The sequence below is a fragment of the Halichoerus grypus genome, chromosome 2, assembly GCF_964656455.1.
Source record: "Halichoerus grypus chromosome 2, mHalGry1.hap1.1, whole genome shotgun sequence".
In the NCBI taxonomy this organism is placed as follows: Eukaryota; Metazoa; Chordata; class Mammalia; order Carnivora; family Phocidae; genus Halichoerus; species Halichoerus grypus.
Window position 1 is genome coordinate 185,686,628 of NC_135713.1, and position 16,827 is coordinate 185,703,454.

Here is a 16,827-nt window from a genome sequence, read left to right on the forward strand (position 1 = left end):
GCCCTGACTGAGTATACATGGTGAGAGCAGACATCCTTATTTTATTTCTGATCTAAGGAACAGAGGAAAGCATCAGTCTTTGACCATTAAGTATGATGTTAGTTGTGGGGTTTTCTTGTAGCGCTCTTTATCAGGCTGAGGAAGTTTCCTTCTCTTCCTATAGTTTGTTGAGTATTTATTATCTTGAATTTTGTCAAATGCTTTTTCTGCCTCTATTGAGATGATCATGTGGTCCTTGTCCTTTATTAATAGGTGTATTATTACATTCACTGAATTTTGGGTAGCATTTATTTTTATCTTTTAATTCAACTTCCCATCTCCTCATTCTTTAGCCTTCAAGGAACCCATTAAATGACAAATGCAAGAAACATGATGTAAGCCTTGGAAGTTGATGGTGGCCCTCCATGAAATTTTTAATTTCCAAAACTTTATACCTCATCAAAAGCACTGGTGATGGCTATCTAGGATTTTGTTGTTGTTGTTTTGGTGGTGTTGAATGGTATGAATGTAAAACAAATTTTTAACCATGCTTATGTAACCCAACTGTATAAATTCATAACATTGTTTTGATAGCATATGTGACACAGTTGTGTATGGCAGGCACTGCTTTTGGAGGTGGGAAATTTTAACTGTGTCATTTATATACTTTATAGGGATGATAACCCCTTTTTGCATAATAAAGTATGTAGCTGGTATATCTGGCAATTGTAGTCATTATCAATGTACTTTGTCTTTTTTTTTTTTAATTTTATTTATTTGACAGACAGAGAGAGACAGCAATAGAGGGAACACAGCAGGGGGAGTGGGAGAGGGAGAAGCAGGGTTCCCGCAGAGCAGGGAGCCCGATGTGGGGCTCGATCCCAGGACCCCGGGATCATGACCTGAGCCGAAGGCAGACGCTTAACGACTGAGCCACCCAGGCGTCCCTGTACTTTGTCTTTGAAAGTATCTAGATGCCCCCCATTTCTTTCAACATAACATGATTTGTTTCATATTATATATTTCTATCATGTCCCTATTTTATAATGTATGTTCACATTAATTGCAGTTTCCTTCTCTTGGACACATTTTTCTTTTCCGTGTGAGTTCCTTCACTTGGTTGCATTGTCATTTTCATTGATGATGTATTTGCCAATTAATTTTTCTTCTTTGAATGCCTGCCCTTTTTGTTCCTGATTTTGTAGTTCAGCTCTGTTTTTAATTTCAGCTCTATTTACTGGTGTTTCTTTCTCACTTCTGTTGGCCTGTGACCTTCTATGACTGGTTTGTAATATTTATAGGTTTAGGAAATTGACAGTCCATCCTCTGCCATCAGAGATAATTAATATTTCCATGTTCCTTTGAAATGGTTTAGAAAATAGTTATTTTTTGTGATTAATAAATGCAGTAGCATTCCAAATTGTAGCAAGGTCTTGGATCATCAGAAGGCATCACTTATAGTCGTATTAAAGCTTTATTCATTTCTTATTCAGGTAAAATATACATAACATAAAACTTACTGTTTTAACCATTAGTAAGTATACAGTTCTGTGGTATTAAGTATATTCACATTGCTTTGCAACGTTAAAGTTTTTAAAGAGAAAATAACACCTATTTCTTAATCCTTCAGATTTTCCTATTTCGCCCTTAATACTTCTTTTCTGTTGATCAACTTTCCTTTTCTTTTAGATGCTGAGGAGTTCTTGGGGGAAGGTTTGCGGAATGAGAATCTCAGTGCTACTGCGAGGGACCACAGAGACCATATTCTACGGGGTTTCCAACAAGTCAAAACTAGGTTTGTATAAACTGGGTCCATTTCTTGTCAGCTTTGAAACAATTCATAGTCAGTAAAATCTACTTTCATAGTGTATCAATTAACCATGTAGGACACACTTACCATAGTTTTTTATACTTGACAGAGGCTTAATAAATTTTTACTGAGTTGAATTGGAGGTAGGGAGGCATGGTTAATGTAGCTAGCTTACCAAAATAAAAATACTTTCATCATTATGTATCTTCTGATAATGAATCTGCTTTTAGCTTTAGATTGTTATGTTCATCTTTATTGAATGCTTTTGCAAAATGTGTAAAGCTAAACATTTATGCTTGTCCAAACTACCAAAGGGAAGATGTTAGACAGTTAGAGATAATTGATTTTTGTTATAATTTTTGGTTCTGATTTTACTTCCACAACTCCTTCCCTAATAGAAAACTTAAACCAGACTTATCCAGTTGATTCTTTGACCATATTGGAATGTTTTAGTCTCAGACTGGTTTGGAGTATCATACTCATTGACTTTTTAAAATAAGAGGTCCTGGCCTAATTTGTGCCTTTTAGAATGTGAGCATCTGGCAGATACATATACTTTCTAGGGGGAGAAAAAAATAAAATTTTTCTTTTATAATATATTTCCTGGCCACTTTTTGCTTGAGATATGGTAACTGAACGAGAATTGGGGTTAAGTTGAGTGTTATTTTAAGCTTTCTCAACCCTATGGCAATGTGGTTCAGAATGTTTGAACTAAGCACTCTTAGAAAAGAGAGAACATCTGTAGGGTTATGACTGGGATTTAATTTGTGTGCCTGACTGATCTGAGCATCTACTTTAGAAACTTCACTGAAACTCCTTAGAAGCAGGGAATTTTATCCTTTGGAAGGGCACAGTCAGAATCTATTCCCTCCAGAAATGTGAGAGAACCTCACAAGATGCCCTGCTGGATCTTAATCGATCTTTCCTGCTGGCTAATTAAGCATCACTTTTACTCAGCAACTGGAGACTGTGTAATTATCAGCCTGGGTTGCCCTGAATAATTGGAACAAACAGAATGCAGAAGATAGGAGCTTTTTGCAAAAGTGAGAATATCTATAATTTTTGGTATGCTGGAAGAGTGTTTAAAACAAACTTCTCCATAATGTTTCTTTATCAGTAGATAAGTTAAGACTTACTTGTGTATCTGAAGCCTTCATTAGTAACCCATAGAATTTATTTTCATGAGTTGACCTTTGTATCACAGGATTATTATAAGGATTGCCTGAGGAATAAAGGTGGCATTATTTCAAATTGTAGGATAGGGAAGAGGGATGCCCAAAATATAATTGTGTAATGGTGGTGCTATTGGTATAAATTTGGGATAAGGAATGCAAAAAAAATGTTACTGCATCTTTATGAACAAATATATACAATGAGGAGGAATTCTCCTTTCCCATATTTGTACCACAGTGTTTGGAGGGGCTAAATTTCAATCTGAAATTGGTAATAAAAGGTGATTTTGTGGTAACTCATTGTTATCAATTGCATATTACTTCTTAGTCCTCCTTTTTAATGCACACACACACCCATGCACACAGAAAGGAGCTGTATTTGTTATGGGTGGAGAGGGTTCCTTGTTCTCAAAGAACTTGCTGTGTGGTTTGTGGGCTAGAATTCAGGAAATAATCAGCAGGAGTTTTAGGAAACATCTGATGGGAGCTTTCTGTTCATTGATTTGTTGCAAGAAAGATGACACTTTATTTAGAATTTCATAATTATCAGATCACGGAGGAAATGAGGAGCCAGAAATTAGATACTGTACCAGAAAATGGAAAAATGAGGCTTTCCTTTGGCAAGTTGTTTGAAATTGCCTTACATCCACCCATTCAATCATCATCCTGTTAATGTAACCCTTGTTTTACTGAATGTTCTTCTTCAGCCATGTTGCTTCTATAGTCCTGTTTATGGCTGGTCAAATTATATACTCTATGTGTTGATACCGAAAGCTTGTACAATACCGCCACATTTACTCTTGCTGTATGGCATTTTATCTCATGCCAAAAAGCCAGGTGTGAAAAGAAATTTGGAAATCATCAAACTTGAGAGTTAAATGTATATGGCAAGTTGCCGTGTAACATGGAAAGAACCACTGAAAGTTGTTTAAAAAGTTGTATCTTTAGTCATATTAAAGCGAGGATATTTTAGGGTTTGGTACATTTTGGGGGATAGGAACCTATCTAAAATTATGATTTGACACTTCAGGGCTTACTTGAAGGTGGATAAGAAACCTCAAGCAGGAGGGCGCCTGGGTGGCTCAGTTGTTAAGCATCTGCCTTCAGCTCAGATCATGGTCCCAGGGTCCTGGGATTGAGCCCCACATCGGGCTCCTTGCTCTGCCGGAAGCCTGCTTCTCCCTCTCCCACTCCCCCTGCTTGTGTTCCCTCTCTCACTGTCTCTCTCCTTCTGTCAAATAGATAAATAAAATCTTTAAAAAACAAAACAAAACAAAACAAAAACCTCAAGCAGGAAATCTGAGAAAGCCACTCAGTAGATATAAATACTATGTATACTCACACACACACATATATATTCCCCCCCACACACACACATACACACAACTTTCCACTCTATCTTTGTTGTTTTCTTGCTTCAGTTCCTCTAATTCTTTCCTCAAGTTGAGCTGCTTGAGAATGAAAAGGGTAGAGAGTAGTGAAAATAACTCTGCCTCTGATTCTTGGTAAACTCTAGAGGCTTGGCCCTAATTTTTATGGTGACTCAGAATTCAGTGGTGTTTGCCACGGCTATGGAACTGCCGTAAGTCAAAGTGTCTGACTCCATCACAGCTGTTATAATGTGCCATTTGCCACCTTTCTGTTGTCTAGTGTGACCAGCCCCAGGAAATGAGAGTTGTGTCAAGACTCATGGATGTCCTCCAAGTGCTTATCTGTTTCTCAGTACAAGTAGCTTAGCTGTTCTCTTTCCTCCCAGACTTAGAAAACAAACAAAAATCGTATCTGTATCTCTATCTACACACTATTTTTTTTTTTTTTTGGCTTTCATGTATCACCAATGAAGGATAATGTATTCCATGTAAGACAAAAAAAAAAAAGTATTAATTCCTGTGATTCCAAGGAAGTGAAGCTGTTTTGTGGTATTCCATGTCCTGAGCTGTGATATTCATTGTTCTTCTTCCAACTGTCTCATTTAAACCTTCTCCCCAAAATCTAACAGCTTTCGCATTCTGAGTCCAAGTTTTCATTGAGCTCTTTAGAGAATGATTAGGATGAAAGCCAGGCACAGGCTCCTCCTGTTTTATTATGGTGGTCACTGCAGGATCAGCGCCAGATGTGGGACACCTGGAATGAAGCAGACAGGAGATGCACTTAGACGCTTGACGGCGGCCTCAAGCATTTGCAGAAACAGTCGAGCATTTCTTAAAAGTTTGATTCAGTGGAGACCATCTGACAGCAAGAATACCTTGAGAGTGGGGGAAGGAATGAAGAAAATAGAATATTTTTATTACTGAGTTAGGGATATATTCTTTCTTGATGGCCTGTTTTGGAACAACTAGTCGTTTATGCTCACTGTTGGAAGTGAAGGTCAGAGCCAATGGAAACAAACTTGGAGTATTGTTTCCTTCTGTGAAACTTAAAGGAGCTCCAAAAGAGACAGGTAGATTTATAGCATATTGAAAGGGAAAGAAATCAAGAAATAACTTTCTGTAACAGGATTATGGCACAAAACCCAGGACGTTTAATGTACAGGCTGAAAGAGTATCTTGAACGTGTCTCATTGTGGGTGGCTAGTGTATAGCTCTGCATGAAACATGATACTTTAATACAAATATAAAAGCAATTCAGTTTTCTTTAGGAAGTTCAAGCTTTTCTTTCCAGCTTAATATGGATTTAACTTTAAAGCAGGATTTAGCTTAAGAATGTATCATCCCAGACGCCTGGGTGGCTCAGTCAGTTGAGCGTCCAACTCTTGATTTCAGCTCAGGTCATGATCTCTGGGTTGTGAGATTGAGCCCCATGTCGAGCCCTATGTCAGGCTCTGTGCTCAGTGGGGGGGGGGGGGGTCTGCTTGAGATGCTTTCTCTCCCCCTCCCCCCCGCTCTCTCTAAAATAAATAAATAAATCTTTTTAAAAAAAGAATGTATCATCAGATGTCTTTGTTTTATAGGAAGAGAGATGAAAATTTAGTCTGACACAACTCTTAGAAGAGTTTCAAAATAGTATCCTGTAAATATCATTACCATTAATTACATAGAAGGTTTGACCTTTCATAAGTGCTGGTTATTGAGCTTAAATACCCCAAAAGAAAACACACTCAAATGAAGCATGCTTGAAGAGAACTAAGGTATAATGTGCTATTAATTAATACGTTTGTGTTACTTGTGATTTTAGTTATTTGCTCATAATATCTTTCTGATGTTTCATTTTGCTACCTACACTGGAATTTCATTGCCAACTCAGAAAAAGAAAGAGGAGGAGATACTTGTACAAGCCATCTAAGTTTCAATGGCTCTGAAAAGCTCCAAAGTTATAGCAATAATTTGACCGTATCTTGAAGGTTAATAATTCATTTCTTCCTTTCTCAGTCTTATCCCTGCTTTCCATCCTTAAACCAAGAAAGGAAACAACCCCACAACAAATTCAGGGCTATCACCAATCAATTATATGCCAAATTCCTGTACTAGTGTTCTGTTATTCAGTGAATGTATGTTGAGATTTCACAACCGTGTTAAAAGATTTTTGGGGATATACTTATCTGACAGTGAGGGGTTATATTTAGTGTTCTTTGAGTCTGAAATGCTCTGCAGGTGAGACTGATATGATATCCCCCACTTCTGGTCTCTTGGCTTAACCTGGAAAGGAAGATCATCTTATTATGTGTTGTTTCCTAGCAAGTCTTCTGCTCTTCCCAAGCGGCCTTGAAATACATAACTTGCCTTTTAATGTTATGATGATGATTATCACTTGTAAGGCTATCTTGGGTTTGGTGCCAGATCCAAGATTAAATTGATCCATTTTTTTCTTTTACACTGGGTTATTGTGGTGATGTTAGTGGGCAGAAGCTTCTCCCTTTGAGTATCCTATAAAATATTTTATATAAGTAACTCTGATATATAATAATATTTTAGTATTTTTTCATGCTAAGTAATAGGTAGGTTTTTTAAAAAGCATTTAAAACATGGATGAATAAATTTTATTAAAAATTCCAAGTACTGATCTCTTTAAACAGAATAATATGGTCTATCAAGAGTGAAAGGAATTTTGAAATGTGACCTAGGAGGCAGGCAAGTGACTGAGCTTGCACCCTTCAGGTTGGACTAACCCACTAGAATAGTAAGCTGAGCACACTCTTTAGCCATGTGGTTAGGTCACTGAAATTTGCCTTACTCCTGATAGAATTACAGCCATTGTTATCGCTTAGGCACATTCCTATTATCTACTCAATATGGATTTGTCTTGAAAGGTCTCAGAAAATCCTGTGTCAATTTTTTAATATAGGAAGCTTGTCTATTTGTCTATAAATAGAGGTTCTTAATTCATGCCTTGTGTGAAAAGATCATTTGTATGAAATCACTGTCTTCATTTTACCACACCATTGTTTTGGCCTTGATTTTAAGTTTCATTCTATCTGGAGCTAGTCTTTTATTCCAGCAGTGCACTATTTTCTCTGCTTATAGAAAGCCACTGGAAAAAAAAATGCCTCCCAGTATTCATCTATTTGTGGATTTCCAGGGACCTTGTGGTGTGGAGCCTTCCTGATTGTGGTTTTCTCTAATTTGCTTGTTTTCTCATATTTCGGGTATAGACCCACCCTGTATCCACTTCGTGAAACTAGAGCAAAGGGGAGAGAAATATAAGAGCACTGGGTCAGCTGTCAGGAGCCAAACTCTTTGTTCTGATGTTATTTCTATAACGCTGACTGATTCAATTGAAGATAGCCCTAACGATGATCTTATGTTTTCTTTTGAAGTTGCCTCCCCCCAACATGTTTTTTGGAATTATTTTTTTTCTAAATGTTACAAAAATAAAAACATTACCAACCAAAGTTTGACACCTCTATTTGATTTCTTTTATGGTGTTGCTGTGATTTTTTTTTTTAATTTGGAAAATGATGCAGGAAATTTCATTTCCTTGGGATTTTATTTTATTTCACGATTCTGTTGAAAATGAGTTGGGCCTAAAGTGGGTTTTTATAATCGCACCATGTGAATCATTTCTTCTTTGGAAGCCGGATCTTCTCCCCCACTGTGTAGCCTCATCTAGTCTCCCCGAAGTGCAGTGCTAGCAGGGTTGATAATGAAATGCGGTCCTACTTATCACGCTCAGCAAAGGGCTCAGAGAAGACAGGGTGGGGGTGGGGGGGGGGAAATCAATCCCCCAGGAACTTCTCGAGTGCTAGATATCCATATTTAACCCCCATGCATTTAAAATGGAAATGAGATATCTTAGGGTTTTAGTTTTTGATTTACACAAGATGTCACCGCCTCCTTGGCAATGGGAATATTTTACAGACCAACTGCTGACCTGTTTGGGAGGATCTCAGCCTATCGCCCCAGGTCCAATGTAGTTTCTTCATATTTCTTTCAAAACTCTCAGCAGTGCTTTGCAATAGCTTTGATTCTTCAGGCTTCAAAGGATGCCCCTTCCAGGGCCAATCCTCTGAAAGAGAAAAAAAAAAAAAAAGGAAGATCAGTGTAGGGGAACAAACAGCTCATAAAGGACGGGCAGCTCTCCCTATGGCAGCTCTAACTGTAGTCAGTTATTAGGGAGTTTACAAATCAATAACACCACGGCTTTGCAAAGCCAAGAAAACTCCAATTTGATGCTAGTACTTTGCTGCCAAATTTATTCCTGGAGTGACCTAGTCTTCAAAAGTCCAGCTTCAGATTGTTGTATTGTGGATACAATGTGGTTTATATAAGATGCATTATTATTTAATGCTCAAACTCAAGCTCCCTCTTGAGTTTGTGAGCCTTGTTGAGGTTTTCATTATGATTTACAGAAAACTCTATGTCCACATAATCTCCAGTTAGCTATTTCTCTAAGTTATATCTGTGAGTGTCTCTCTCATTTGTGAATTCTGCCATAACCCACAAGGTCCATTTTGCAGTTTGGTAACTGACACCTTTTACCATGTCTATCAAGTGTCCTTGTGCCTTTGTTGGTGAGAGAACTGGGATATAAGAAATTACTCAAATTAATAGAATTAATATAAGATTAGGATTTAGAATTTGTAATTGGTTGTTTAGTTTACTTAGCTAAGCCATTACAAAAAATGAATTGGCATCTTTCAAAAGATTATTGGTTTAAAAGAACCATAACAAATACTAAAGTTTAGTCAATTATATATGCATACTAAAATGGTTATGGAGGGAGTATACTCATGTCTAATGTATACTAATTTATTTTGGAATGCATCAAAAGAAAGATGGATGGGTAGATGGATGGATGAGTGGATAGATGCATGGATGGATGGATGGATGGATATGTGACAAAGCAAATAAAACAAAATGTGAATTATAGAGGCTATGCTGTAGGTATATATGGAGTTCTTTCCATTTTTATGCATATTAGAAAATTTTCATAATATAAAGTTGCAAAAATATTTTTTGTTTGACTTTGCATTTCAGAAACCACGGATTTCATTCACTGTGGTTTCAGAAAACCATAGACTTCCTCAATTTGGAAATGTAATAAACATATTTGGGGTTTTTAAAGATGGTGATTTTCTAGGAATAGCCTTATTATTTTTGTTACTTTAAGTGAACTAAAGGCTAATCCTCCAGTTTGTTATTCCTGATATAAGTAGCTAACTTTTATACTTCTTTAAAACTTCTAGGCCAGCAATTATGGAGTGCTGAAATTCAATTCAAACATTCTGCCCAGGAGATCCTGAAATTTTTATTTTTTTTAAGGAAAGGCAATTTCTGACTTTTCTCATAAATTTGATAAAAGGAAAGCTAATATGAGATTGGTAGTCCAGTAGGAAATGGAACTCAATTTTACATTTTTAAAATCACTTTATGGTATTAAAAATGACAGAGGTTAGAAACAAAGCTCTTATTCTTTTATTGAACTAGAATTGAAAGTGGCAGAAAATCATTTTGGCCCTAGTGCAGTAAATGTTATCACTAAAACATGTTCAGGGGATATTAGGATAGTCTCTCAAGCACTGGAGACAAAAGTTCACAGAACAAGAACTGATTTTTCTGTCCTTATCTTGAAATTATTAGATGTACAGGAGATGAAAGTATCTTAGCTCTAAGAGGACAGGGGATGGAGTATGTGTTGAAAATGATAATGTCTCCATCCTGGAGAGAGGTGAAATGGAGAGTGTATGGTGAATGGGTGTCTCAGCAGTGACAGGCTTGATGGAGGGAGTCCACCGGGATGGGAAGCCAGCACCTGAACCAACCCCAGGACTGGGGAATCCAGAACCAGAAATAATTATACTTGTGCAAATTTGTGAGCTGATGATGAAGTGAAAAGCCAGTAATTCTAGTCATTAAAAGGAGAACTATTTGAAGATTTTATTTAACAGGGAGATTAAATTGGAGCTGTCAGCAGCTACTTTATTTTGAGAATCCGATAGGAGAGAAATTTTAAGTCCATGTGGGAAAAACCAATCATTTTTCAGTGTGCAGTGTGATTATTCTTTAGAATTTTGTGTAAATGGAGCAGGTTGGTAGGCATATGTTTGCTGATCCTACAATGATTAAAATTCAGAATAAGTAAGGCTCTTGTGAAATTGAGTTCTCAGGTTCCAGCCAGTGTTCTATACTGCCATATGGCATAACTAGAATTAATTGCTGTTCCCAGTCTTATTCTTTTACTGAATATCTAGGTGCCCTGTTTGAAATATTAGAGGTTCCACAGAAGTATTTAATCACATGAGATAGATGTTTGACATGTTCACGAAAGCAGTGGGTGTAGCTAATAGTTGCTTGGGAGAAAAAGCCCTTTGTGAGGTTTTCTACCCCCTCCCCACGTTTTTATTAGAAAAATGCATGGATAGGAGAATTAGCAAGGAAAAGAGATGTAAATAGAAAAGTTAAAGCAAGGAATCTTTTTGCTAGAGTCTTTAGCTCCTGATAATCCAAGTGTGGCCCATGGACCAGCAACATCAGCATCACCTGGAAACTTGTTAGAAATGTAAAATCTCAGGCTCCATTGAATCAGACCTACTGAATCAGAATCTGCATTTCAATACGATCCCAAGGTTATTTGTATGCATATTCACATTGGAGAAGCATACTTTTAATTTTATTTCAAATTCAGTTTTTGGGAACTCAGAATACATATTTCCAGAGATTATTAACTCTTTAAAGGCATGGATGATCTTATGTTAATTAAAAAAAAAAAAAAGTCACATGCTGGCATGTGGTATGAGCTCCGTAATGTGAGTTGAGTGAATGGAGGGGAGGGGCGGCTGTTAGAACCAAAAACTGTGTTTTTAGGTCCTAGGCTAAAACTTAAGAGACCCTCTTTATTAGGACATTTATTATGTAGTAGCCAGCCCCACATACTCTTTTCCAAAGATAGGATGCTTTCTTTTTACTGTTAGGGGGTACAGGACCTTTGTAGACATGGTGCCCATCTCTTCATATATCTGCTATGATAACGTCTTTCTAACATTCTGTGAGAAAAGATGACCAGACTGCTGAACCTACACTGGCATTCCTCAGGAGCATGGATGCCAGTCATTCCCACCATCTCTGTAAGCTATCACCAGCCCTCTGCTTCTGGTCATCATCCTTCCTACGCAGTTTGGCATGTCCTTGTCTCTGCCGTCTCTCATCTCTCCTGATGACTTCTCCTCTAGCCCTTTCCCCTGTGTTTCTTAGGATCCATGTCTTTTTTATAATCAAAGTCCACTGCATCCTCAACCACTTTGCTCCATCTCTGCCTTAGTAAAACACAGCTCTTCTGCAGGACACTGTTTTGCTTGCAGTCATCTTAAATAGAATTTGCTTACTTTCCGGAAGTGCTGTTGGCATTCTTCAAGCTCCTTGCTGCCACTTCTAGACTTTTCCCATTCAATCTTGTCCCAACCTCTCCCCTTTTGAGATGTGTCTACATAGCTTTACAGTTCTCTGCCCCTCTGTCATCTTTTTTTTTTTTTTAAAGATTTTATTTATTTATTTGAGATTGAGAGAGAGAGAGCATGAACCGGGGGACAGAGGGAGAGGGAGAAGCAGGCTCCCCACTGAGCAGGGAGCCCGACGTGGGGCTCCATCCCAGGACCCTGGGATCATGACCAGAGCCAAAATCAAGAGTCAGTCGCTTAAATGACTGAGCCACCCAGTAGCCGCAAATCTCTCCTAATATTAAGAAAAACATTACATCCTACACAGTGATTCCCTTTCCAGTGACTATTCTGTATTTTTTTTTTTTTTACAGACAGAAGCCTAGACTAGCCATTTCTGGTTTCCTCTTCTCTGGTCACTCCTCATTCCTCTATGATCTAGCCTCTGCTCTTATCAAGTTACTCTTGCCAAAGTACCAGTAACTCTAATTGCCACATCCAGAGTACACTGTTTACTTACTTGGTCTCTCTGCAGCATCTGACACTGTTAATAGCTTCCTTTTCCTCAAAAAGCTAAAAAAAAAAAAAAAAAAGCAACTGTCCTTCTGTGTGTTCCCATGATAATAGTCTCTCCTGGTTTTCTTTCTTCCTTGCATTATACACTCTTTTTTTTTCCCCCTAGGCTCGTGCTTGGGTTCATTTTTCTGCCCTGCCCCCTTTAGTGTTGCCCCTCAGGCTTGCCTCTGTCCTCATCACATTCTTCTTAGGCAGTTGCACCCATGTCCACAACTCCATGACTTTCTCTCCGGCTCTACAGCTCAGCTGCAGTTCTCTGGGCAAGGCTTCAGACAGCATATTGGTAGCTCCTTTTGGGTGTCTTAGAGATCACAAAGTTCACAAAGCTGGGGCAGACCCTGCTGGATGCCTACCCAGCAGGCACCCTCCATTCTTCCTTGACAACAGAACCCTACCAGCCTAGGGATGAATCATGATTTGAAGGCCAAGTCAGACTTCTGATAGCCTCTCACAGGACAGTCTTATGCTTGGGAGATGGTAGTATATTGAATGATGTAGCCACCTTAATATATGACTGTTATATGGTGTTAGAGCAGAAATACCGCAAGAGCCTAGGCCCTTCATGCCACTGTTGGGCCCCTGCATCAACCCTGGAATCACCTGTCTCCAGACCTTCTGTTTTGAAGGAAAAATAAACTTCTCTTTATTTAAGCCCATGTCAGTTGGGTGTTCTGTTATGGTAGTCAGAAAAATCCTGACTTAAATGTCCAGAACTGAACTTACTATTTTATAATCTGCTCACCCCTAATGCCTAACTCTGCTTTCCCTAGGCCCAGGCCCCCAAGGAAGAATCCTGGGCATCATTCCTGACTCCTCTGTCTTTACTCCCCAAGCCATCAACAAGCCTATTGATTCTTTATCCTAAATCAGTCTTCTCCTCTCCCTTTGTCACTGGCTAAACTTCAGCCTCCATAAAGTCTTACTCAGAGCATTGCAAAATTCTCCTTTCTGGTTCTCTGTCTCAAGTTTCTCCCTGTTCCAGTTTATTCTCCTCTGTTCTGTTGAAAGGGCAAACTTAAAAATAAATAAATAAATAATTTAATCATAAATGCCATATAAGATTTATTGACGTGGAACGATAAGATACACTATAAGTGAAAAAGTAGGTTAGATACATATGTAAAACCTCAGAGAAAAATGTCTGAAAAAAATCCACCAAAATGTTTTGTTTTGTTTGTTTGTTTGTTTGTTTTAAAGATTTTATTTATTTATTTGACACAGAGAGAGAAAGAGAGAGAGAGCACAAGCAAGGGGAGTGGCAGGTAGAGGCAGAGGGAGAAGCAGACTCCCCGCTGAGCAGGGAGCCCGCTATGGGGCTCGATCCCAGGACCCTGGGATCATGACCTGAGCCAAAGGCAGTTGCTTAACCAACTGAGCCACCCAGGCGCCCCTTGTTTTGTTTTTTAAGTTAATGTATTTAAGTAATCTCTACACCCAACGTGGGTCTTGAACTCATGACCCCCAGATCAAGAGCCACATGCTCTTCTGGTTGAGCCAGCCAGGTGCCCTGCCCCCACCAAAATGTTAATGACGGTAATCTCTGGCAAGTGGAGTTTGAGTGATTTTTAATTTCTCCTTTCGTTTATTTGTATTTTCCAACTCTGCAGTGAATATGTATTTAATCCTAAGTCATTGACATCAGAGCCTTTCCTGTTTTAAAAGGGGCAGAGATTTAATAGCCAAAGAGTTTTTGGTTTCCAGGTGGAAAAGGAGTTGGAACTGAGGGGAAAGAGATGTAGAAAGAGGAAATTAGTCTTTAATTGTGTCGTGAAGCCTTGGGTCACTCCTGCACAAATAAACAGCTGTATGTGGAGGTGTTTTACTCTGTGCCAAACACACACACACACACACACCCATAAATGCACATGAAAGTGAAATTATTTTTGAGCCATATGAAATACAGCAGTCCTCTGAGTAATTTTTGATGATTTTGCTAAAATATGTTTTTTGTTTTTTTTTTTAAATAAAGGAAGTTCATTCTCAAGGTCTTCAATAGATGAAGTATCACTGACTGAGGACAACTTTCATTTCTTAGATATTATCCCTTTGAGCTGCACTGAACTGACACAGGATGAATCCTTCATTAGAAAAGGATTATCTACATTCTGTGGGACTATCTAGTAAAACATTGGCATTTGTGGGACTAGTTTCCCAAAGTGATGGTGCTTGAGTAAACCATTCACTTCCTCCTTCTCAAAACATCAGTCACCATGATTGATTTTTATGTTGGTCATAAAGAGAAATGGGATCACCTAAGAGCAGGGTAAAGATTATAAGCCCGAAGAAGTTAATTTACTTAACAAATATGTATTGGCTATTTGTTTACTCTTTGTTGGGCACGATGCCAGGCTATCAAGATAGTGTCACATATTACATATCCCTGTTTTCCAAGAAGTTATTGGGCCAATGAGTGGCCAGACTCATGACCAGAGCCAGCATGGAGACCACTGCTCACAGATATCTTCTCTAGAAGGTCTGAAATGTCTGGGTCCCATTTGTTGCATACCTTTTCACCATTTAGAAATGTATTTAGGCTCATCACCTTTTAAAATACAAATTCACCTGGAGGGTTAAGAGATTTTTGAGTGTACATTAGCTGTGTTTGATGGTTTTCTTCTAACTTTTGGTTAAGATGACTGCTGAGGAAATTCAGCAACCAGTGAGCTGTCGAACCTCTATTATGGGCAATGAACAGTGCTAGGTACACTGAAAGTTATCAAGCATCAGAGGATCCTTTTCCTTGGGAAGAATGACGGCTCCAGAGACTCTGACATCTGCAATTTAGGAATGATAGTCACAGCCAACATTCACCGCACACGTACTATACGCCAGGCCCATTGTCAAGGGCTTTACATACATTATCTCATTTAATCCGTGTGTGTGAGATGGATACCGAATGATCCCCATTTATCAGATGAGAAAACTGAGGTTCAGGAAGGTAATGATGTGCTCAAGGTTACACAAATGTTAGGTTCTGGAATTTGGATTTGAACCCAGCCAGTATGACTGTTAGGCCAGCACTCTTTTGAGGCTCAATTTCTTCATGAAAAGTGAATAATGTCACTTCATTCATTCAACAGATGTTTACTGAGCAAATACTATGTGCAAAGCATTTTTGTGGTGAATATGACACAGGTTCCAGTCCTCCTGTAACTTATTTTTGAGCAGGATAAACCAAATAATTATACAATACATTCACCTTGTAGGATTGTTGTTATGCATATAAAAGTGCCTAATATAATTCATGTTACATAATTAGATACCCCCAAAATATTCCCAAGAAACTTACAACCCAATGGGAAAGATAAAAAAGCACGCACAAATAACTATATCTCAACATATATTGTGGCTAAAGCTTTAGAAAAGGTACACATAGATTGTGCTGTGAAATCCCAGAGACAGAAGTCACTTCTGGCCGGTGGGTTATGAGAAGCCTTCAGGGCTGTGAGATGACATCATGGCTTGGCTGTGGGTTGAAAGGGATGGGTTTTTGGTGAGATACATTGCACCCAAAAATAGCGGGTACAAAGATACAGAGAGGATAAAGTTTAACCATATTTGGGAACCAAACGGTGATTCAGTTTATTAGGTATAAGGGAGTAATGGGAGAGATAAGCTGAAAAAGATAGGATGGAACCAAATTATGGAAACGAGAGTTTTAACTGAATTTTGGAGGGGGAAGAGGTAATTTAGGAGAGGAAAGCACAGGGCAGGGGTGTGTAAGCTGATGCTTTAGCAGGGAGCTATGGAAAACATGTGAATCCTTGGCACCTTGGTAGTCCTTGGCCACTCGGAGGTGGGAGATGGTTGCAAAGGCAAAGAGGGTAAGAATGTCAAAGTTCACCTACGTTTCTTATGCCCAGAGAAGGAAGACATATCATTTCTCCCTCTCATTATCTTTTGCTTTGAGGACACCAACTTCATGTTATATCTGTGGTTCTATAGCTGGCTTTGGCTTGTTATGGGCTTAATAAGCCTTTATGGATAGCCAGGTAACCTAACCACTTCTCAGAACTTTATGGAAAAATACATTCTAAATAGCCAACTTTACGCTTCCACTTTTGAAATGTGATTGATTTGTAAATGAAAGATTGTATTTACTATTCTTCAGATCTGTTAACAAGATCTAATAGGTTTTTGAAGCTGGCCCAGAAAACTTAACACTATCTATTACTTTGTTTCATTAGGAAAATGCATTCCAAGGTCCAAACAACAGGAAATGGGACACAGTCAGTACTTGAACTGGGGGCTACCTGTCTAGAATTTTCTTAACAGACAACTGTTGACAAAATACCCATTTCCTTTATATTGTTTTCCAAACTTGCCCGATCATATGGATTACCTGAGGATCTTGTTGAAAATACAGATTAAAAAAAAAAAGAAAATACAGATTTTTAGGTCTCTACCCTGGAGATGTTAATTTTCTAGGTCTGGGGTGGTCTCTGGGAATTCATGTTTCAATAAGGGCTCCAGGAGGTTCT

At 38.4% G+C, this 16,827-nt stretch overlaps 1 protein-coding gene across 1 annotated transcript in view; it reads left to right on the forward strand.

Moving 5' to 3' along the window:
- The window catches only part of SKAP1 (src kinase associated phosphoprotein 1), a 271,214-nt gene that overhangs the window by 25,901 nt on the left and 228,486 nt on the right, over nt 1–16,827 (forward strand). Inside the window, exon 2 of the mRNA XM_078065633.1 lies at nt 1,669–1,774. Within this exon, the coding sequence (XP_077921759.1) occupies nt 1,669–1,774 (106 nt within the window). The remainder of the gene's footprint in view (nt 1–1,668; nt 1,775–16,827) is intronic.